At 38.3% G+C, this 22,864-nt stretch overlaps 1 protein-coding gene across 5 annotated transcripts in view; it reads right to left on the bottom strand.

The window, feature by feature from the left end:
- TTBK2 (tau tubulin kinase 2) overlaps positions 1–22,864 on the bottom strand; it is a 149,964-nt gene that overhangs the window by 111,213 nt on the left and 15,887 nt on the right. For 3 of the 5 annotated variants that reach the window (XM_047766568.1, XM_047766569.1, XM_047766573.1), the window contains exons 2-3: positions 10,681–10,816; positions 6,609–6,756 (exon numbers count right to left, since the gene is read on the bottom strand). In XM_047766568.1, the coding sequence (XP_047622524.1) occupies positions 6,609–6,756; positions 10,681–10,749 (217 nt within the window). In that variant the 5' untranslated portion in view covers positions 10,750–10,816. Of the gene's footprint in view, positions 1–6,608; positions 6,757–10,680; positions 10,817–22,864 lie in introns of those variants that run through there. The other 2 variants (XM_047766571.1, XM_047766572.1) reach the window with 2 other exon arrangements.

The following is a 22,864-nucleotide window of genomic DNA, read 5'->3' as shown; positions in this document are numbered from 1 at the left end:
TGATCATTCACAGCATGAACTAAAGAGCTAAAATGGCACAGAAAGGCTGGACAACTTTCCAGTCACTCACTAACTTAAGAAGTGATTTTCCAGTACAACAAACTTCATTAGAATTAACTCATTATGGAGGGAACACACATAAGAATTAGCGAGAGGAATTCCCATCGTGGCCCAGCAGAAACGAATCCAACTAGGAACCATGAGGTTGCGGGTTCAACCCCCGGCCTCGTTCAGTGGGTTAAGGATCTGGCGTTGTCGTGGGCTGTGGTGTGGGTCGCAGACGCAGCTCGGATCTGGTGTTGCTGTGGCTGTGGCGTAGGCTGGTGGCTGTAGCTCCTATTAGACCCCTAGCTTGGGAACCTCCATATGCTGAGGGAGCGGCCCTAAAAAAAAATAAAAAAAAAAGGAATTAGTGAGAAATCCAATCTACGGAGTATCTTTAAGGTAAAACTATCTTTAAGCTTAGGTATTTATTTATATACCAACTGACAGCAAGTAAACAAAACATAAACTTTTAAAGAAAGACTAGGAAGACTTCCTTTGATGAAAAGATATGTGAATTTTAGACATTTTATAATATTCTGAATTTCCAAAACATTAGACCTATATACATGCAAAGATTCAAACAAACAAACAAAAACCAACCTTCTAAACAAAACAGAAATCATTTTCTGGAGGTCCCAAGTGACTATCTTTTATAACAATTAAGAAATGAATATCTATATAATAAGGTTTTGAGAAACTAAGCCCTGGTTATCCAAAGGTGACTTCATCAACTAATATTTATAACACTCTACAACAAATTATTCCAGAATCTTAGCATTTCTTTTTCTTACAAGAGAAAGTGTATTAAGAAAATAACAACCAGGAACTCCCGTCGTGGCACAGTGGTTAACGAATCTGACTAGGAACCATGAGGTTGCAGGTTCAGACCCTAGCCTTGCTCAGTGGGTTAAAGATCCGGTGTTGCCGTGAGCTGTGGTGTGGGTTGAGGAAACGGCTCGGATCCCGCGTTGCTGTGGCTCTGGTGTAGGCCGGTGGCTACAGCTCCGATTAAACCCCTAGCCTGGGAACCCCACGTGCTGCGAGAGCGGCCCAATAAATGGCAAAAAAGACAAAACAAAAAAAAAAAGAAAATAACAACCAGAAATAGGGGAGTTAATGTTATCTTATTCTCCCACATCTCCATTCACAAATGTATATATACTATGTTCAAATACAAAGCCATTTCCTGCTAGCATTTTGCCAAAATATAAATGTTAAGTTTAAATGTACATAATTCCTGCCCTTTTAGATACATGAAATTTAACAGAGAGCAGAAATATATTTTAAAAATACATTTATTTTAAAATAACATTGTAGGGAGTTCCCATCATGGCTCAGTGGTTAATCTGACTAGGAACCATGAGGTTGCAGGTTCGATCCCTGGCCTTGCTCAGTGGGTTAAGGATCCGGCGTTGCTGTGAGCTGTGGTGTAGGTTGCAGACTCGGCTCGGATCCCGAGTTGCTGTGGCTCTGGTGTAGGCCGGCAGCTGCAGCTCCGATTTGACCCCTAGCCTGGGAACCTCCATGTGCCCTGGGAGCGGCCCAAGAAATGGCAAAAATAAAATAATATAAAATAAAATAAAATAACATTGTAAACATGTTGAAAAGACCACATAAGAATAAGGAAAAATCTAGTATTTATTTAAAACCTATGGAGAGAAGTGTGTTGGTCCAATTGCAATTAGTGTCCCAGTGCCTATACTATGATCTAAACTGCTTCCCATTACAAGGAAACCGGGCTTCTTGAAGAAAAAGTGTTCCTGATCCCAGCTATTGTGCCAGAAAAGTTCAAGGAAAGCCTAAAACATGTACTATCCCAGAAAGCAAAAATGACATCAAAGCACAATGAAGTTACATCAGAAAGACAAGCAGCCCACTTGAAAGGGCTTCCACTAGCCAAAAAAAATGAAAAAAAAAATTTAACCTGAAAAGAATAATGCCTGCATTGGGTTGAAATAAAATATATACCAACCCATGACCTCATGGTGATACTCAACAACATACTTGTCACATAAAGGCACAACTCATTATTTTGAAAATTGGTAAATAAAAGGGGAGAAAACCTCAAGTCTTTACCCTATCCTTCTTAAAATAAATGTATTTTAGGAGAAACAAGCAGCTGACGAAATAAAAGTTCTACTCTGTTGACTAATTCCAGTTTAGAAATGTAGAAGGAATAAAAGAATCAGAAATCACCATTTTGCAACCTCTGTGAAAACAGTGGATGTAGACAACATACTCTCGCCAACAACAACATCATTAGGACACAAATCTCATTAAGCCTCCAGGTCTAACTACAAGTTCACAGGAAATATGGAGACAGAGGAACACGTTAAACAGCACTACGAGGATACAATCAGCCAAATTCAGAATTTAAACTATTTCTTCAAAATAAGAACTTAATTTCTCAACAATAACAAAAATGGCCAGAACAAAATAAAAAAAAAAAAAGGTAGGAGAGGGGAGGAGGAACTCTAACAGATCAAGAGAGACTTAAGAGATATATTAATCAAATGCAATGTGCCTATCATGTACATGAATCTTGAACAAGTCGACTGTAAAAGGATATTTTTGAGACAATGTGGGAAATTAAACACTGGCTGCTAGATTTTATATGAGATTGAGAAATAATTTTCTCAGGTGTTTATGACTACAGTGTTTATGTTATTAACAAAGGAGTCCTTTAATATAAATGATGGATTTTAGCTAATAATAACGTATCAATATTAGTTCACCAATTGTAACAAATACACCACACTGGTGTAAGATATTAATAACAGAAAAATCAGTAGATGGGGGCTTTGCACTTTCTTTTTTTTTTTTGTCTTTTTTGTTGTTGTTGTTGTTGTTGTTGCTATTTCTTGGGCCACTCCCACGGCATATGGAGGTTCCCAGGCTAGGGGTTGAATCGGAGCTGTAGCCACCGGCCTACGCCAGAGCCACAGCAACGCGGGATCCGAGCCGCGTCTGCAACCTACACCACAGCTTAACCCACTGAGCAAGGGCAGGGACCGAACCCACAACCTCATGGTTCCTAGTCGGATTCGTTAACCACTGCGCCACGACGGGAACTCCGGCTTTGCACTTTCTGCTTAATTTTTCTGTAAACCTAAAACAGTTCTAATGAGTAAAGTCTATTAATTAAAAGAAGAAAGATTGGAATATGGGCTTCTCTCAAAGGAGATTCTCTAATCCATTCTTAAAACTGGTCACCTGAAGAGTTTCCAGTATTATTATCTCAGTCTTTCAGTAACCGAGACTTACCCACATTTTTCTAAGGTTATATATATATGTGTGTGTATATATATATACACACACACATATATGTATGTGTGTGTATATATATATATATTTGGTAAGGAATAAGTGACTAAGACTTCCTATGTTCCAACTGGTACAATTTAATAGATTCACAAAATCATCAATCAACAAAGCTTCTCTAGGCAAAGGAATATCTGTCCAATTTTAATATATTTCCAAACACCACCCCATCTCAAACCCATAGATTCCCTAACTGGCTAGTAATTCATAACTCTGAAATAAAGAATATTCTCATTAAAAAAATTAAAAAGACTTTACATACTAGATAAAGATACACATTAACATATTTACAAATGATATGATGTCTAGGATTTCATTTCAAATACTTCACCTGAGTAGGAAAAAAAATGTAAGATCCAGATGTAACAAGACTGACCAAATGCTGATACTTATACAGAAGCTGAGTAAGTACATGGACATTCATTACACGATTCTACTTTTATGTATATTTGAAATTTTTTTCAACCTACACCACAGCTCACGGCAACACCAGATCCTTAACCCGCTGAGCGAGGCCAGGGATCAAACCTGCAACCTCATGGTTCCTTAGTTGGATTCGTTTCCACTGCGTCACGATGGGAACTCCTGAAACTTTTCATAATAAAAAAATCAGGGAAAAAAACTTAAGATTTGCTTGTCTCACAGGATTCTAGACAAGTATCAAATTTTGTTAAGATTGGAAAGGAAATCTATCTTTTTAAAAAGTCTTGATGGTAGGGATTGCAGAATTACTAATGATCACATTTGAATTCACAGGACAAAGGTTTTTTTCCCTCTTATACCAGTACTGGAGATAAAACTGTTTTTATTAAAACAAACAAACAAAAGAGCGGTGTGGTGAGCTCAAGAGATAGAGCTCAAGACATCACAAAAATGGAGAAGTGAAGACAGGGGAATGTCAGTATAAAATTTTTTTTGTCTTTTTAGGGCCGCATCAGCAGCATATGGAGGTTCCCAGTCTAGGGGTCAAATCAGAGCTGTAGCCACCAGCCTGCACCACAGCAATGTGGGATCCAAGCCGAGTCTGCAACCTACACCACAGCTCACAGCAACACCAGATCCTTAACTCACTGAGCAAGGCCAGGGATCAAACCTGTGTCCACATGGATACTAGTCAGATTTGTCCACTGAGCCATAACGGGAACTCCTAAAATATTTATTAAGATGGAGAAAAGACAGAGTTCCCTGGTGGCCTAGTGTTTAAGGATCTGGCATTGTCACTACTGTGGCAAGGGTTTGATCTCTGGCCTAGGAATTTCCATACGCTGAAGGCATGGCCAAAAATAAACAAAAAAGAAGGGACAGAAGAGAGAAAAAAGAATCTAACATACACAAGGGGCAATTATCTCCTTCGCACAGTGTCAAAGCAAATAAATTGAAAAACAAAGGTCTGGAGTTCCTGCCGTGGCTCAGCAGTTACCAAACCCAACTAGCATCCATAAGGATGTAGGTTTGATCCCTGGCCTTGTTCAGTGGGTTAAGGATCCGGTGTTGCTGTGAGCTGTAGTGTAGGTTGAAATTGCGGCTCAAATCCCACGTTGCTGTGGCTCTGGCGTAGGCCAGTGGTCACAGCTTATGGACCCCTAGCCTGGGAACCTCCATTTGCCACAGGTGCGGCCGTAAAAGGACAAAAAGACCAAAAAAAAAAGAAAAGAGAAAAACAAAGGTTTGAAGATAGTATGCTGCTAGTATAAATTAATTATAATTAAACATAAATTAATTTACTAGAATTCCAAACATCTCGGATCCACAAAGACAGCAAATTCACCCTAGCAACTACCCAGTCGAGAATTTGAGGGTCCTAAGCTACATTGTGTTTTGTCCTCGCTGTTATACCAACTACAGTTATTTCCACCAATTACAGCAACTTCCTTTGCTCTGAATGTTAGTACTAAATTCCTTTTTTTTTTTTTTGTCTTTTGTCTTTTTAGGGCTGCACCTGAGGCATATGGAGGTTCCCAGGCTAGGGGTCCAATTGGAGCTGTAGCTGCTGGCCTATGCCACAGCCACAGCAACAGGAACCCAGGATCTGAGCTGAATCTACGACCTACACCACAGCTCACAGCAATGCCAGATCCTTAACACACTGAGCGAGGCCAGAGATCAAACCCGAAACCTCATGGTTCCTAGTCGGATTCATTAACCACTGAGCCACAATGGGAACTCCAGGAATTCCTGCTAATACTAAATTCCTTTAGACACTAATGAATGTCCAATAACAATTTCAAAACCTTCTAGAGCTCAACAAGCTCATTTAATGTTCTTCTTACCCCATCTAATTTTGATTCAGATAAAACATTTAAATATCAATAATAACAGATTATGTCATAAAATGAAAACACAAATATGAATCAAACTAGCCATGTATTCAGGCATGTATTCATCATCACTGGACTGATGTCAGGGAAAAAGTTATTTATCCTTGTAGTAAAACAATAGGGACCAAGTAGTTAAATGGACTTCAAAAATGATGACAGGGTCAGAAAGAGGTTTTTGATGAAACTGAAGCTACTGAAATCAATACATAACAAATACTATTATTTTTAATTCATCATGCAGTGTGATTTGAAAGTAGCTTCCTTCATGTGATTAAAGCATGTTTAAGGAGTTCCTGTCATGGCTGAGTGGTTAATGAATCCGACTAGGAACCACGAGGTTGCGGGTTTGATCCCTGGCCTCACTCTATGGATTAAGGATCTGACGTTGCCGTGAGCTGTGGTGTAGGTCGCAGATGCAGCTCGGATCTGGCATTGCTGTGGCTCTGGCGTAGGCCATCGGCCACAGCTCTGATTCGACCCCTAGCCTGGGAACCTCCACATGCCATGAGAGCAGCCCTAGAAAAGGCAAATAGACCAAAAAAAAAAGAAAGAAAGAAAGAAAGCATGTTTAACATCCAAAAACATGAGTAGAAACAACTCAGAGCTATTTACATTTGGCTATTTTTTAAAAAATGCAAATTTTACTGTAACTGACATTATGAAAGCACGTTCTCAAACAGAATGTTTCAGGTAATTCACTCTCTCATCCTTACTCACCATAAAAAGGAATTCCCAAAGTCCAGTTATTCTAAGCAATCAGTATTTCTACAACTATAAGATGGTGATAAAATTTCCAACAGAAAACTGTTCAGCATGTTTATACAAGCTGAGACCAGAATACTCAATTGATAGAGAATGTAATTGAGGTTCATAAAGATGATAACAAATTATAAATTGTTTGGTGTATCATACAAAGCAGCTTACCTTGTAGCTTTTTCAGTACAGCAACCTCCATTTTCAGAACTTGTTTTGGTTGTTGAGCTGATTCTACCTTCAGTGCAACATTTTCCCTGGTAAGCATGTCCAAAGCATCGTAAATTTCTCCAAAGCCCCCACCCCCAATCTTCCTCAGCTGCATGGGAAATAAAATAAAAACATACAAACAAAAAATTACTAAAGATTCTAATTAGAAACTCATCTTTTATATTGATAAAATAATATATAATTTGACTATCCCTATTAAAAGAGCTCAATATTGTTAAATTAACTACATATATGACAAGAACAAATACCTAGACAAAACATCACAATCTTTTCCCACAGGTTTGTCCACAAAATCAATGAAGTTACTTCAGCCACAGTTTTGTTTTTGTTTTTTTTTCTTTTTAGGGCCACACCACCTGCAGCATATGGAAGTTCCCAGGCTAGGGGTCCAATCGGAGCTACGGCTGCTAGCCTACACCACAGCCACAGCAACGCAGGATCCAAGCCATGTCTGTGACCTACACCATAGCTCACGGCAACGCCAGATCCTTAACCCACTGAGGGAGGCCAAGGATCAAACCCGCATCCTCAGGGGTACTAGTTAGATTCATTTCCGCTGAGCTACAACAGGAACTCCCTATTTCAGCCACAATTTTAAAACTGGGTCTATAGTCAGCCAGAAACATCACAAAAGACAACAGTATCTGAAAGTTTCACATCCTACAAAAGCCCTTCAACATCCAGATTTGTCCTAATTCTAAGGCAATTTTTAAACCCATAAAATCTTTTTGCCAACTGAAATCTTATCTGGAACCTGACTGAGATGTGTATGTGGGGAAGCTGGAGGAGGGACAGAGGCAGCCAGAGCCCAGCCCTCTCACCACCATTTACCTTCCCCTCTGAGGCACTGAACAGGCCCCACAGAACAAGCATAAAGCTCCTATTCTAAACTATCCCAGTGTTCACTATATATCCACATGAGCAAATTATAGTAAATTCAAATCAAATTAAATACTTTCATCAAATAAAATATTCTTCCTGATAAAATGTGTTAGCTTAACTATGAACTATCAGGATCTTTGTCTGAGCTTATATTGTAAGCAAGTTGTGAGGAGCTAGTGACAACTAGAAGTGTAGAGCTGTGAGAAACAGGGGTAGGAGGAGATAGATGATACAGTTCAAGCTAGACACAGCATGAAATGAGTTTTCTTCCACTTCCTGAAACTGGGTCTTCCTACCACATTATCAAACAGCAAGGATATAGAAGAATGTAGGAACTCATCACGAAGGCACAGGGTCTCACCTCAAGTCCTACTTCTCTCTACACAGGGTCTGTATTGATTACTGCATCTAGGCTGATTTCTTTACCCTCTCTAAATTTCTACAGGAATTATTTGCTTAATAATTTAATAAATCATTTTACTAGGTTAAGTATCTCAGATATCACTTATATAATACACTGTTCAGCTTTTTAACTCACACTGTTCAACTTTCCATTGTCAACATCCTAGCCTCCTGCAGTGAAACTGAGCTTCTTCAAAGAAAGGGCAACTCCTACTTTTTATTTCCCCTATGGCATTTGGCAAGTAGTAACTATATAATTATTGCTAACAACTATTTATTACTTTGTAATATAGGAGCCATAATCCTTCTTTATTCTGGTTTGGTGATGGAAAGAGATACCATGAGAAACTCTGATACAAATTTGGGACTAAAAAAAGTTCCAAAACTTAATTTCAGTTAAATAAATTGCTCTTTGTTGGGTTCTGATTGGTTCTTATGATTATATTTTGTCCATTAAACAAAGCCTATGTAATTTAAAAAACTCAAACAGGGAGTTCCCCTTGTGGCTCAGTGAACTCAACTAATATCCATGAGGATGTGGGCTCAATCCTTGCCTTGCTCCATGTTAAAGATCTGGCATTGCTGTAAGCTGCAGCATAGATCACAGATGCAACCTGGATCCTGTGTTGCTGTGGCTACGGCATAGGCCAGCACCTGCAGCTTATTCAACCCCTAGCCTGGGAACTTCCATATACTGCAGGTGCAGCCCTAAAGATGGAAAGAAAATAAAATACAAGTTACGGAGTTAATTTCTAAAAAAAAACAAACAAACACTAAAACCCTCATAAACAGTATCAAAAAGACATATTTCTAATTATGGACTGTATTGCAAGGTGGCTGGTGTTTTACCTCACAAAAAATTCTACCAAACAACAATTCAAAACAACCTTACGAAACAAAAATTCTAGGCTAAAGTAAATGATTTTGCTCCTTGGTCTATTCCTACAATGTCATTTGGACAATAATAGAGCATTAATTCTTTAATTGAGCTTAATGAAGCCTGAAGACATCATCAGGGTTTATATGGCAAAGAGATAGAGGCAGTTTGGTAAGATGGTAGTATGAAGATTAGGGAAAAAATAGAGGTAAGATTGTGGCAGATTTTTTTTCCAAAGATGGCCACACAATATTGCCCATCCTTTTTGCTCTTCTTCCATGTGACCTTGCCACTCCTCCATCAAGAGGTAGAGTCCATTACCCTACCCTCTTCAACCTGTGTGGATCTTGTGACTAATTTAACCAAGAGAATACTCTTAAGGGCCAGCGACCATGTAAAAAGTGTGTCCATCCTAAAAAGCCACACCTTGTAGAGGCCTTAGAAAATGAGCCACTAGTTTCGGCATAAGAGAAAAAGGACCCCAAGGCACAAAAGAAGCCATTTGGAAATGGACCCTCCAATTCAACCAAACCTGCTAGTGCCTCACAGCTAAGTAAGAGACAAATCACCCAGATGAACTCTTTCCAAATTCCTAATCCACAAAACTGTGAGCAAAGTAAATGACTGTACTAAGCCTCTAAATTTTGATGCAGTTTGTTACACAACAATAGATAACCAAAACACCATCCTTAACAGTGAGCCTGTGATTTCTTACTAATAATGCCACTATGCCTCCCAAATTTGGGAGATAGGCACGGCAGTACATTAGCTCTAATTATCAGGACAGAGCAGCTATGCCAGGTATAGCTTCATTTGTCACCTTCTGCTATATCTACTGGAGAACAATCAATCTCTATCATAGCACTTAATACAAAGCTCTCAACAAAGCAACACTCATGCCTGATTTACATAAAAGAGTAACAATTGTTAGAATCTCCCTGTACCAGTCCAATGATGATAAGGTTCTTTTCTTATATGTACTCAAGTATATTTTCAAAACCTATTAATTTGCCTAATCAGTAAAACACTGTACCATAGAAACAAAATTTTTTATTTGTAAATGAAGAATCTTCTGGGGGGGGAGGGGAGTATTAGGAGGATGGGAGTAACATATACACACTACTGTATAAAACAGATAATTAGAATTCCCATCATGGCTCAGCAGTTAATGAACCCGACTAGTATTCATGAGGGTGCAGGTTGGATCCTAGGCCTCCCTCAGTGGATTAAGGATCCAGCATTGCCATGACCTGTGGTGTAGGTTGCAAACACAGTTCAGACCCTACGTTGCTGTGGCTGTGACACAGGCCAGCAGCTGCAGCTCCAATTTGACTCCTGGCCTGGGAACTTCCATATGCTGCAGGTTCAGCCTCAAAAAAAAAAAAAAAAAAAAAAGAATTAGAGTATAGGAACTTCCTGTTGTTGCTCAGCGGTAATGAGCCTGACTAGTAACTATAAGGATGGGTGTTCAACCCCTAGTCTTGCTTAGTGGATCAGGGATCTGGTGTTGCCATGGGCTGTGGGGTAGGTTGCAGATTCGGCTCAGATCTGGTGTTGCTGTGACTGGGGAGTAGGCCAGCAAGTGCATTTCCAATTCGACCCTTAGCCTGGGAACTTCCATGTGGCACAGGTGCAGCCCTAAAAAGTGGGGGGTGAGGGGTGAAGAATTAGCATATAAACAGAACCTAATCCTACGAAAAGAACTGAAAGTAACTGCTTTAGGCATATAAGCAATATATGTATTATTTCCTAATAAAATGCTATTTTTATCAAGATGCCAAAACTTACACCTTTGTATGTACACACCTCTTCTCCCAACCCCACCCCTCTGCCTCCCTGATGTATGCTCACCACTTTCCATCTTTCCTTGACCAGAATTCCAACACTGAGGATATCTGGCTGCTCTCCTCCTCCACTCATTGCAATTCACTGATGTGGTAGAATGGCTATACAAGCAACCAGTTCCCAAGGGTGGTTTCCATTTAACCTAAAACAAAAGAAACAGGAGCAGTATATCAGAGCTAACTAACACAACCATCCAGCACCAAGTAGCACTACTAATTGTATATATTAATTGGGTTGCTTTGCTAGAATAGAGGAGAAAACCCCACAAACTCAGTTTCGAAACCTATTTAGTGCATATAAATTTTTTTTAAAGTACTGATCTTTCCTGGAGTTCCCGTCGTGACTCGGTGGTTAACAAACCTGACCAGCATCCATGAGGATGCAGGTTCGATCCCTGGTCTCACTCAATGGGTTAAGGATCCGGCATTGCCATGAGCTGTGGTGTAGGTCGCAGATACAGCTCAGATCCTGCATTGCTGGTGCTGTGGTTGTAGCATAAGCCAGTGGCTACAGCTCCAATTGGACCCCTATCCTGGGAACCTCCATATGCCGCGGTTGCAGCCCTCAAAAGACAAAAAGACAAAAAAATAATAATAATAAAGTATTGATCTTTCCATTACAGATGCCCAGTGAAACAGCCAGACATTAAAGATATTACATTATAACATATTTGTGTAATTATACAAATATAATTTACAATAAGACTGCTAGAATATAGGTCAAGCATGATGTCAATGGCAGTTGATCCAGACTACTACCCTTAGTTCAACATATTGCTAAGAAAAAGACCTAATTTACAATAGCTTAAAGTTTAACAGGATATAACTTAAAGCTTATCCTCAGAGCTAATAAAATTTGAATGTTATATAATGCACTAAAATGTAATAGAAAATAAACATGAGCCATAAAAAAGGATTGCTGGTCAAACCCAATACAATGGTATTGTAAGGAAAAATGATAATAATAACATGAACAGCATATCTGTAGAAAATGAAGATACTGAAGAAAAATACGGCCTAAAGGAGATAAAACTATGACCTAATATTACAGAACAAACCAAAGGACATAAGAAAAAGATACTGTAAAGAACTTAAAACATAATTAGAAAAGCTCTTAAATGACTGTATAGCACTGGGAACTGTATCTAGTCACTTATGATGGAGCATGATAATGGGAGAAAAAAAGAATATACATATAATGTGTGACTGGGTCACCCTGCTGTAGAGTAGAAAACTGACAGAACACTGTAAACCAGCTATGATGGAAAAAATAAAAATCATAAAATAAAAAAGGGGAAAAACTATTTAGAGGAAAACAAGTGGAAGTGTTTTAGCTTGTACACACTTTGAATTTTAAAAGGTCAAAAAAAAAAAAAAAAGAAAAGCTCTTAAATGAGATAGCTAGGCAACAGGAAGACATAAATGAGGTCTGAGTAAATTCAAAAAAGGATCAAAAAAAATTTTTTTTTTGGTCTTTTTGCTATTTCTTGGGCCGCTCCCGTGGCTGATGGAGGTTCCCAGGCTAGGGGTCCAATCAGAGCTGTAGCCACCGGCCTATACCAGAGCCACAGCAACGCGGGATCCGAGCCGCGTCTGCAACCTACACCACAGCTCACGGCAACGCCGGATCCTTAACCCACTGAGCAAGGGCAGGGACCGAACCCGCAACCTCATGGTTCCTAGTCGGATTCGTTAACCACTGCGCCACGACGGGAACTCCCAAGGATCAAAAATTTTTTAAATTGAAGACTCAAGTAGAAGAGATTTGAGAGAAAACACAGAAATAAAGGTGAAAAAGAGAAAAACAAAAAAAATTTTTAAATTGAGAAGTTCAAAACAATAAAAGGCAAAGTAAATACAAAATGCATATTACAGAAGGCCCCCTAAAATAAAACCAAAGCTATGAAACAGAAAAAATATTAGCCACTATAACTCCAAAAATTTGCTGGAAATTAAAAAAGGACTAAATCTGCATGTTGAAATGGTATATACTACATTTCTGGGAAAACAACTCAGAAGATCAACACCTAAACTACTGAATTTCAAAGGGAAGGAAAAAAATCACTGGACATCTGTGCAGAAAGTCCAAACTATATATGGGAGGGTGTGGGGGAATGAGACTGACAACAAACATTGGAACGAACAGCTTATTGTGCATTTAAATATCCAAGAAAACATGAACCAAGCATGTTCTATCCAGCTGAACTAATCTTCGAGGCTAAAAGAAAACAGGAATACACAGAACCCAAAGAATAGTGTTCCCAAGAAGTGCCCCTAGGAATTAACTACATAACAAGTATGAGACAATCAAGAAACTGTAAGAGGAGTTCCTGTCATGGCGCAGTGGTTAATGAATCCGACTAGGCACCATGAGGTTGCGGGTTTGATCCCTGGCCTTGCTCAGTGGGTTAAGGATCCGGCATTGCCATGAGCTGTGGTATAGGTTGCAGATGCGGCTCGGATCCCATGTTGCTGTGGCTCTGGTGTAGGCTGGCGGCTATAGCTCAGATTAGACCCCTAGCCTGGGAATCTCCATATGCCACGGGAGCGGCCCTAAAAAAGGCAAAAAGACAAAAAAAAAAAAAAGAAAGAAACTATGAGAAAGGAAGGAAAGAAGGAAGGGAGGGAAGGAAAGGAAAGAAAGAGAGAAAGAGAGACAGAAAGAAAGGAAGGAAAAAAGAAAGAGAAAGGGAGAGAAAGAAATCGAGAAAGAGAGAAAGAAAGAGGAAAGGACGGAAGGAGGAAAGGAAGGAAGAGAAAGAAGGAAATTATGGTAGAAGATACAGCATGAGAATCAGCCTGAAAAAGCGTAACAGCAATGAGAACCCTTACCTCTAGATGGCAAACTCTAAACATCATTTGCTACTAAAAGAAATCAGGACACCTTGGAGAAATGGCTTATTTCAGTTCTGGCAGAAGAAATTATACACAAGGTGAACATGGGGCATCTTGTCGAATCAGAAAGCAAAAATGTTAACAAAACTACTACAAACAAACCAAAAGGAAATTGGAGACAAGGGAAACAATTCTTATTTGCCAGAGATGAAACAACTTGAGCCTACAGAGAATAAAGACTGCAATGATTGGAAAACTTCAAAAATATAAACAACCCATGAACCTCATGACACTCAAAAAAAAAAAAATTCCTCTTTGGTCAATTTTGAAGGTTGCTAGAACACAACTCATTCTGAAAACAGGCAAATCGCTGGTTAAATGAATCTAGGCAATGATCACCTATAGCTGCTAAAACTGTAAGGTAAATAATGAAGAACTTCAATATAGACAGAGAAAGTTGAACTCATTGATCAACCTTAACATCACTAAAAAGTATGACAATGAAACATGAAGTGCTTCCCGATATGATTAACAAAAAAATTTTTTCAGTACCACCTATGAAACCTCTTGCCTTCACAAACAAGAAACAGGAGTTCCCATCATGGCTCAGTGGTTAACAAATCCAACTAGTAGCCATGAGGTTGCAGGTTCAATCCCTGGCCTTGCTCAGTGGGTTAAGGATCTGGCATTGACATGAGCTGTGGTGTAGGTTGCAGACATGGCTCAGATCCTGCATTGCTGTGGCTGTGGCATAGGCTGGCGGCTACAGCTCCGATTAGATCCCTAGCCTGGGAACCTCCACATGACGAGGGTGTGGCCCTAGAAAAGACAGAAAGATGAAAAACACTCAAACAAACAAAAAAAAACAAGAAATTGGGAGTTCTCGTCGTGGCTCAGTGGTTAACAAATCCAACTAGGAACCATGAGGTTATGGGTTCGATCCCTGGCCTTGCTCAGTGGGGTAAGGATCCAGCATTGCCATGAGCTGTGGTATAGGTTGCAGATGCGGCTCGGATCCCATGTTCTGTGGCTCTGGCGTAGGCCGGCGGCTACAGCTCCAATTTCACCCCTAGCCTGGGAACCTATGTGCCTCGGGAGTGGCCCTAGAAAAGGCAAAAAGACAAACAAACAAACAAACAAAAACAAGAAACAAAAAACCTAAATTTAATTAAGTTTCCAGATTTAATTATCAGTTTACAAAAATAAGGGGACAGAGATACATGTTAAATGACAACATGAAGACACAATAAGCTAAATCCATGAAGCTGGAGATCCTAAAGAACAAAATGAACAACACGTAAACAACAAAATAATAAAACAATCAACAAAATAATCCAAAATAAATGTCTTGGAAAATAAAAAAGCTTCACATTATAAGAAATAACTATATATATATATATATATATATATATATATATCAATCTAAGGCAACAACGAGCAATCAAAGAAAATTAGGCATGTACTGGCTAAGAAATAATGGGTAATACTGTAAGGCATAATAGCAGTAGCTGTGTTTAAAAAGTCTTTCTCTGCAAGAGATACATACACTACCAATGCACAAAATGATAAAAGGTCTCAGATGTGCCTTAAAGTTCTCTAAGAGGAAAAAGTTATTGTGTTGGGGTTAGAGGATTAAATGAGACAAGAATGACAAAATTTTTATAATTTTTGCAACTGTACGGTGGATATATGTAAATCCATTATATTATCTATTTCTGGGTGTGTCTACAATATTATTAAAAGTAAGACACAAAAGATGCATAGATTAAAAAGATCTAGAGTCCTTTTTAACAAATGGTGCTGAACAAGTACATACCTACATGCGAAAAAAAAAAAGAATTTGTACCCCTACCTAATATCACATACAGAAATTAACTCAAAATGGATCAAACACCTAAACTTAGAAGCTAAAACTTTAAAACTTTTAGAAGAAAATAGAGGCATAAATCTTCCTTGACCTTGGATTAGACAATGATTTCTTAGATATGAAATCTAAAGCACAACAAACCAAAGAAAACAAATTAATTGGACTGTCAAATATTTTCAAATTTTATATATCAAAAGTCAGCCTATATAACTGGGGGGGGAAATAACTGTGAAATATATACTGTATATAATACAATTATATTATATATAATTTGATTAATATATATTATATATTGATATATATTAATATACAATAATATATATTAATATGATTGATATGTATTATATATTAATATGATTAATATATAATGTGATTAATACCCACAATATATAAAGAATAATAAAATAAAACAAAAATCAAATAATTCAATTAAGAAATAGGCAAAGGACCTGAATAAATATTTCTCCAAAGAAGAAGTTCCCGTCATGGCTCAGTGGTTAACAAATCTGACTAGTATCCATGAGGACGCAGGTTCGATCCCTGGCTTCGCTCAGTGGGTTAAGGATCCAGTGTTGCCATAAGCTGTGGTGTAGGTAGCAGACGAAGCTCAGATACGGCACTGTTGTGGCTATGGTATAGGCCGGCAGCTTTAGCTCCCATTCGACCCTTTGCCTGGGAACCTCCATATGCCGCAGGTACAGCCCTAAAAAGACAAAAAAAAATAATTATAATAATTAAAAAATAAAAAGGAAATCCTGTAATATGCTACAATATGAATGAACCAAAAGAACATGGAGTGATCTAAGCCAGTCACAAAATATCAAATACTCCTGTTAGTCCATTTATATGAGATATCCAGAGTAGTCAAAATCATGGAAACAAAGCACAATGGTGTTTACTAGGGGCAGGAGGGGAGGGGAAAAAGTGACACTGTTGTTCAGTGAGTACAGAATTTTACTTTTGCAAGATGAAAAAGTTCTGGGAATCAGTTTGTCAACAAAGTGACTAAACACTACTGAAACTGTACACTTGAAAATGATTAAGATGATAAAATTTATGTTATGTGTTCTTTACACAGGTAAAAAAAAAAAAAGAAAAGAAAAAAAAAAGCATGGGCCCCATAGAGAGGAATCTGGTGATAGTCAGCATAATGATATAATTTACATTTAAACTCTAACTCATGGGAGTTCCCATTGTGGCTCAACTGTAATGAACCAGACTAGTATCCGAGAGCACGTGAGTTTGATCCCTGGCCTCAGTAGGTTAAGGATCTAGTGTTCCCATGAAGTCACAGCCACGGCTCAGATCCCATGTTGCTGTGGCGTAGGCATAGGTGGAAAGTTGCAGCTCTGATTCGGCCCCTAGCCTGGGAACTTCCACATGCTGGCGGTGCAGCCCTAAAAAAGCAAAAAAAAAAAAAATTAACTTTTAAAAAAAGTAGATAGTGGAGTTCCTACTTTGATGCGGTAAGTTAAGAATCCGTCTGTAGTGGCTTGGGTCTATGTGGAGGTGCAGGGTTCGATCCCCAGCTCGGCATAGTAGGTTAAAGGAGCTGATGTTGCCACAGCTGCAGCATAGGTCACAGCTGTGGCTTGGATTCAATCCTTGGCCTGGGAACTTCATATGCTATGGTGCAGCCATAAATTTTTTTTTTTAAAGTAGATACAATTCACATGCCATAAAATCCATCATTTTTAAGTATGTAATTCAGTGGTTGCTGTATATTCACAAGGTTGTATAATCACCACCACACTATCTAATCCAGAATATTTTCACCATTCCAAAAAGAAACACTGTATTTATTAGCTAGTGCTCTCTGTTCTCTACTTTCCTTGATTTCTGGCAATCACTAAACTATTTCCTGTCTCTACAGCTTTGCCTATTGTAGGCCAAGTGATATCTGACAAAGATGCAAAGGCTATTCGACACAAAAAAAGAATTTCCAAGAAAGAATGTTGGAATAATTGTATATCCGTATGTAAAAAACTGAATCTCAATCTTAACCTCAAACCTTATACACAATGTATCACAGATCTAAATGTAAAATATAAAACATTTAGAAATAAACTTGTGAGAAAATCTTTGAACATGATTCCTAAAGCAAATTCATAAAAGAAAAAAAAAAGATAAATTGATCTTCATCAAAATTGGAAACTTTTACTCTGAAAGACACTGTTGAGAAAATGAAAAGACAAGCTACATGATGGAAGAAAATGTTTGCAAATCATAATATCCTACCAAGGGCTTATATGTGAATATATAGAAAATGGTTAAAATTCAACAGTAAGATAGAACTATCATATGATCCACCAATCCCACTCCTGGGCATATATTCAGAGAAAACTACTTCAAAAAGAAGTAGCACTACTAGCAGCACTACTCACAATAGCCAAGACATGGAAACAACCTAAATGTCCATTCACAGATGAATGGATAAAAACAGATATGGTACATAGGTACAATAGAGTACTACTCAGCCATAAAAAAAGAATGAAATAATGCCATTTGCAGCAATGTGGATGGACTAGAAATTACCATACTAAGTAGAGAATCAGCAAGTGAAAGATAAATATCATATGATATCACTTATATGTCAAATCTAAAATATGATACAAATGAACCTTTCTATGATACAGAAACAAATTCATAGACATAAGAGAGCAGACTTGTGGTGGCCAAGGGGGAAGGGCTTGGGGGAGAGATAGAATGGGAGGTTGGGGTTAATAGATGTAAGCTATTATAAACAGCATGGATAAACAAGCTCTTAATGTACAGCACAGAGAAATATACTCAATATCCTTGATAAATCATAATGGAAAAGAGTATTAAAAAGAATGTATCCATATATGTATAAATGAATCACTGCTGTACAAAAGAAATTAGTATAACATTGTAGATCAACTATATTTCAATAAAAATAAATATAAAAAATTCAACAGTAAGAAAACAAATGACCCAATTTAAAACTGAGCAAAAGACAAACAGACACGTCACCAAAGAGGATACAATAATTGTAAATACATGAAAAGATGTTTGACAACACTTGCCAGTCTCCAAAAGTTATATACTATATGCTTATATTCATCTGACATTCTCAACGGTGAGAGAGAAAAGATCCGTGGTTGCCATGAGTTAAAGGTGGGATGAGGGTGTGATTATAAAGGGGTAATATGAAGGACTTTGGGGGGAGGAGGAACTATTATGAATATTTACAAATATGATTATGAACCTATTACGATTATTATTATGATAATAGTGAGGGTTACATGAACCCATACATATGCTAGAACTCAGAACTGCAGGACCCAAAAAAGTCATTTACCATGTTAATTTTTATTTATTTATTTATTTTTATTTTTTGTCTTTTTGCCTTTTCTAGGGCCTCTCCCGTGGCACATGGAGGTTCCCAGGCTAGGGGTCCAATCAGAGCCATAGCCACCGGCCTATGCCAGAGCCACAGCAACACGGGATCCGAGGCGCCTCTGCGACCTACACCACAGCTCACGGCAACGCCGGATCATTAACCCACTGAGCAAGGCCAGGGATCGAACCTGCAACCTCATGGTTCCCAATCGGATTCGTCAACCACTGTGCCACGACAGGACTCCTACCATGTTAATTTTTAAAATAAATAAAATTTATAAAAGGAATATCCGCAATTATCTGAAAAGATGGTAAAACACTCCTTTTTCGAATGTGTATCTGTATGAGGCCATATTTTCTTCGTATGCTTCAACCAAAGCAACATATTGCAACAGACTAAACACAGAAGTATGAGAATCCAGCTGTCTTCTATCACACCAGATACTAGAAAGACTTGAAAAAATGTAAAACAATGCCACTCATTTGTTTTTCTGTTTTGGAAAATACTTAGCATGTAACAGTTTTATTATTTTAAAATAAATAAACTTAAAATATGTTTTAGGAGTTCCCGTTGTGGCTCAGCGGAAATGAACCTGACTAGCATCCATGAGAATGTGTGTTTGATCCCTGGTCTCGGTCATTGGGTTGAGAATCTGGAGTTGCTGTGAGCTGTGGTGTAGGCCAGAAGCTACAGTTCTTATTAACCCCTTGCCTGAGAACCTCCATATGCCACAGGTGTGGCCCCAAAAAAATTTTTTTTAATTAAAAGATTTTGATTTTAATATAGTAAATAGCATTAGCTATAAATCATGCTAAAATAATAAACAATTCTTTAGGGTCCTCAATAAATTCGAAGGTAGGAAGTCCTGAGAGCAAAGAATTTGAGAATGGCTGAATTATCTTAAACAGATCTATATTTAAATCAATCTATTGGAGTTCCCATTGTGGCTCAGAAGATTAGGAACCCAACTAGTATCCATGATGATGCAGGTTTGATCCCTGGCCTTGCTCACTGGGTTAAGGATCCATAAGCTGTGGTGCAGGCCACAGACACAGCATGGATCCCATATTGCTAGGACTGTGGCACAGGCCAGCAGCTGCAGCTCCGATTGGAACCCTAGCCTGGGAACTTCCATATGCCTCAGGTACAGCCCTAAAAAGTAAATCAATCTATTAATAATCTTGATTATATACAAAGTTATTTAAATGGGTAATCTTTTTAAAAAAAATCTACAGTCTGAACTTTTACCAATCGTTCTTTCAATAAACAAATATTTGGAGTTCCCGTCATGGAGCAGCAAAAACAAATCTGACTAGGAACCATGAGGTTACGGGTTCAATCCCTTGCCTCGATCAGTGGGTTAAGGATCTGGCATTGCCGTGAGCTATGGTGTAGGTCGCAGATGCAACCTGGATCCTGCGTTGCTGTGGCTGTGGTGTAGGCTGGCAGCTGTAGCTCGGATTTGACCCATAGCCTAGGCACCTCCATATGCTTCGGGTGCGGCCCTAAAAAGCAAAACAAAACAAAAAACCCCCAAACATTTGATGATTACCCTGCCAAAAATTGTGGGAATACTAAGATGAATAAATCATGGTCCTGGCCTTTAGGACAAGAGGTACTCCAGGAGAGATTTCTCATAGATGATGCTACTGACAGACTATCCACATGAACCTGAATGCATTAAGAGGAGACTTGTACAATTGGTTGGGAATTGAATTAATATTAGAAAATTAATGAAAGATACAGTACAATTACTAGCTGCAAAAACTAGTGTAGGAAAGGAGTTCCTCTGTGGCTCAGATGGTTAAGGATCCAGCATTGTCATTGCAGTGGCTTGGATCACTGTTGTGGCATGGGTTCAACCCCTGACCTGGAAACTTCCACATACTGTGGGCATGGCCTCCCCACAATAAAACACAAATTAGCGTAGGAAAGAAGGAAAAAGTACTTATACTATGTATCTAAGATAGATTTCATGGCTTAGATGTCAAAAGCACTTACAGTCATAATAACTTGAGCTCTGAATATTGTCCTAACCAAAATTAAAATATAACATTAATGCAAAATCAGAGGACCTAACTGTGGTAGGAATGAAACAGACAGGCAGTGAAAAAGCTAAATCCTCAACCTCCAGAGTGGAAAGCCAATAGATAATGACTAAAATTTTAAAATTAATCAGCAGTGAGCTCCCATTGTGGCTCAGCGGGTTAAGAACCTGACTCGTATCCATGAGGAGGTGAGTCTGATCCCTGGCCTTGCTCAGTGGGTTAAAGGATCCAGCATGGCCGTAAGCTGCAGTGTAGCCTGCAGATGTGGCTCGGATCTGGCGGATCTGGTGTTGCCGTGGTGTAGGCTGGCAGTTGCCACTCCGATGTGACCTCTAGTCTGGGAACTTCTCTATGTTGTGGGTGTGGCCTTAAGAAGACAAATAAAATAAAATAAAATAAATCAGCACTAATACAAGAATGTTCATCTGAGACATGGAGTTCAATACCAAAAGAATCAGCAAAAGTGCTAAAAGTGAATATTTTCACAGATTGGGAAAAAGGCAAAGTGGGAAGGCCAGAAGACTTTTCTTTAATGAAGTGTATAGAATCATTCAACTTTTTGAATTACGCTCATATTTAACACTGATTAAAAATGAAAACTAGGAGTTTTCTTACAGTGCAGTGCATTAAGGATCCAGTGTTGTCACTGCAGCAGCTTAGAAACTAAATTTAAAATGCACCTTGTAGGAGCTCCCATCATGGCACAACAGAAATGAACCTGACTAGTATCCATGAGGATGCAGATTCGATCTCTGGCCTCACTCAGTGGGTTTAAGAATCCGGTGTTGCCATCAGCTATGATGTAGGTCAGATCCCCCATTGCTGTGGCTGTGGCATGGGCCAGCGGCTACAGCTCTGATTCAACCACCAGCCTGGGAACTTCCATATGCCGTGAGTGCAGCCCTAAAAAGATAATATAAATAAATAAATAAATAAAATGTAACTTGAAGAACATTTAAACGTGAATGCTCTTTTGGTTTGAATGTTCTTTTGGTTTTTGTGTTTTTTTGGCTGTGCCCATGGCATGTGGAAGTTCCTGAGCCAGAGATAAAACTCACACCATGGCAGTGACCCAAGCCACTGGAGTAACAACACCAGATCCCGCTATGCCATAGGAGAACTGCATATGTTTTAAGTTAGATACAAAGCAGTATATATGATCTCATTTCTATTAAAAAAAAAATATATATATATATTATGAATAGAAAAGAACCTGAACTCACATTTACTATTACCATTGGTTGTTTCTATACAGTATGATTATTTTCTTGCGGTGGATATAAATTTACTATAGCAAACATCTATTTTTACAATAAGAGAAATACTATTTTTAAAAGTCAAAAATTTCAAGCCTGACCATATATAGCCAAAAAAAAATTTTGACGAGGGGTGCCAAAACCATTCAATGGAGAAAGAACAATCTTTTCAACAAATAGTACTAGGAAAACTTGGTGTCCACAGCCTAAAAAAATGATACTGGACCCTTATTTTATAACATACAAAAATTCACTAAGGATGGTTCACAGAATTAAATGTAAGAACTAAAACTATAAAACTGTTAGACGTATATATAGGCGAAAAGCTTTATGACACTGGATTTGGCAATGATTTCTTGGATATGACATCAAAACAAATGGAAAAAATAGATAAACTGAATGTGATCAAAAGTTTTTAATTTTGATGAAATGTCCATCAAAGAACACAATAAAGTAAAAAAGCAACCCATGGAATAGGAGAAAATATCTACAAGTCATATATTTGATAAGGGATTAATATTCAGAATATATAAAGAAATCCTACAACTCAACAAGAAAATAACAAACAACCTGATGAAAAAAAATGGGCAAAAGCCTTAATAGACATTTCTCCAAAGAAAATATACAAATGATCAATAAACACATGGAAAAGTTATTTATTTTAAATAACACTACTAGCTACCTCTCAAAGATACCCAATAATTTTCACTGTCTCACTCTACATTACCAGTGGAAAGATCATGGAACAAAGCGGTATCCTGTACGGTCCTTCAAGACACTGATATAAACCTAAGAATACATCTGTTCCAATTAGGAACTGA

The sequence above is a fragment of the Phacochoerus africanus genome, chromosome 2 (assembly GCF_016906955.1).
Source record: "Phacochoerus africanus isolate WHEZ1 chromosome 2, ROS_Pafr_v1, whole genome shotgun sequence".
Classification (NCBI taxonomy): domain Eukaryota; kingdom Metazoa; phylum Chordata; class Mammalia; order Artiodactyla; family Suidae; genus Phacochoerus; species Phacochoerus africanus.
The sequence above is the reverse complement of the archived record's forward strand: the minus strand, read 5'-3'. Positions and strand labels throughout refer to the sequence as shown.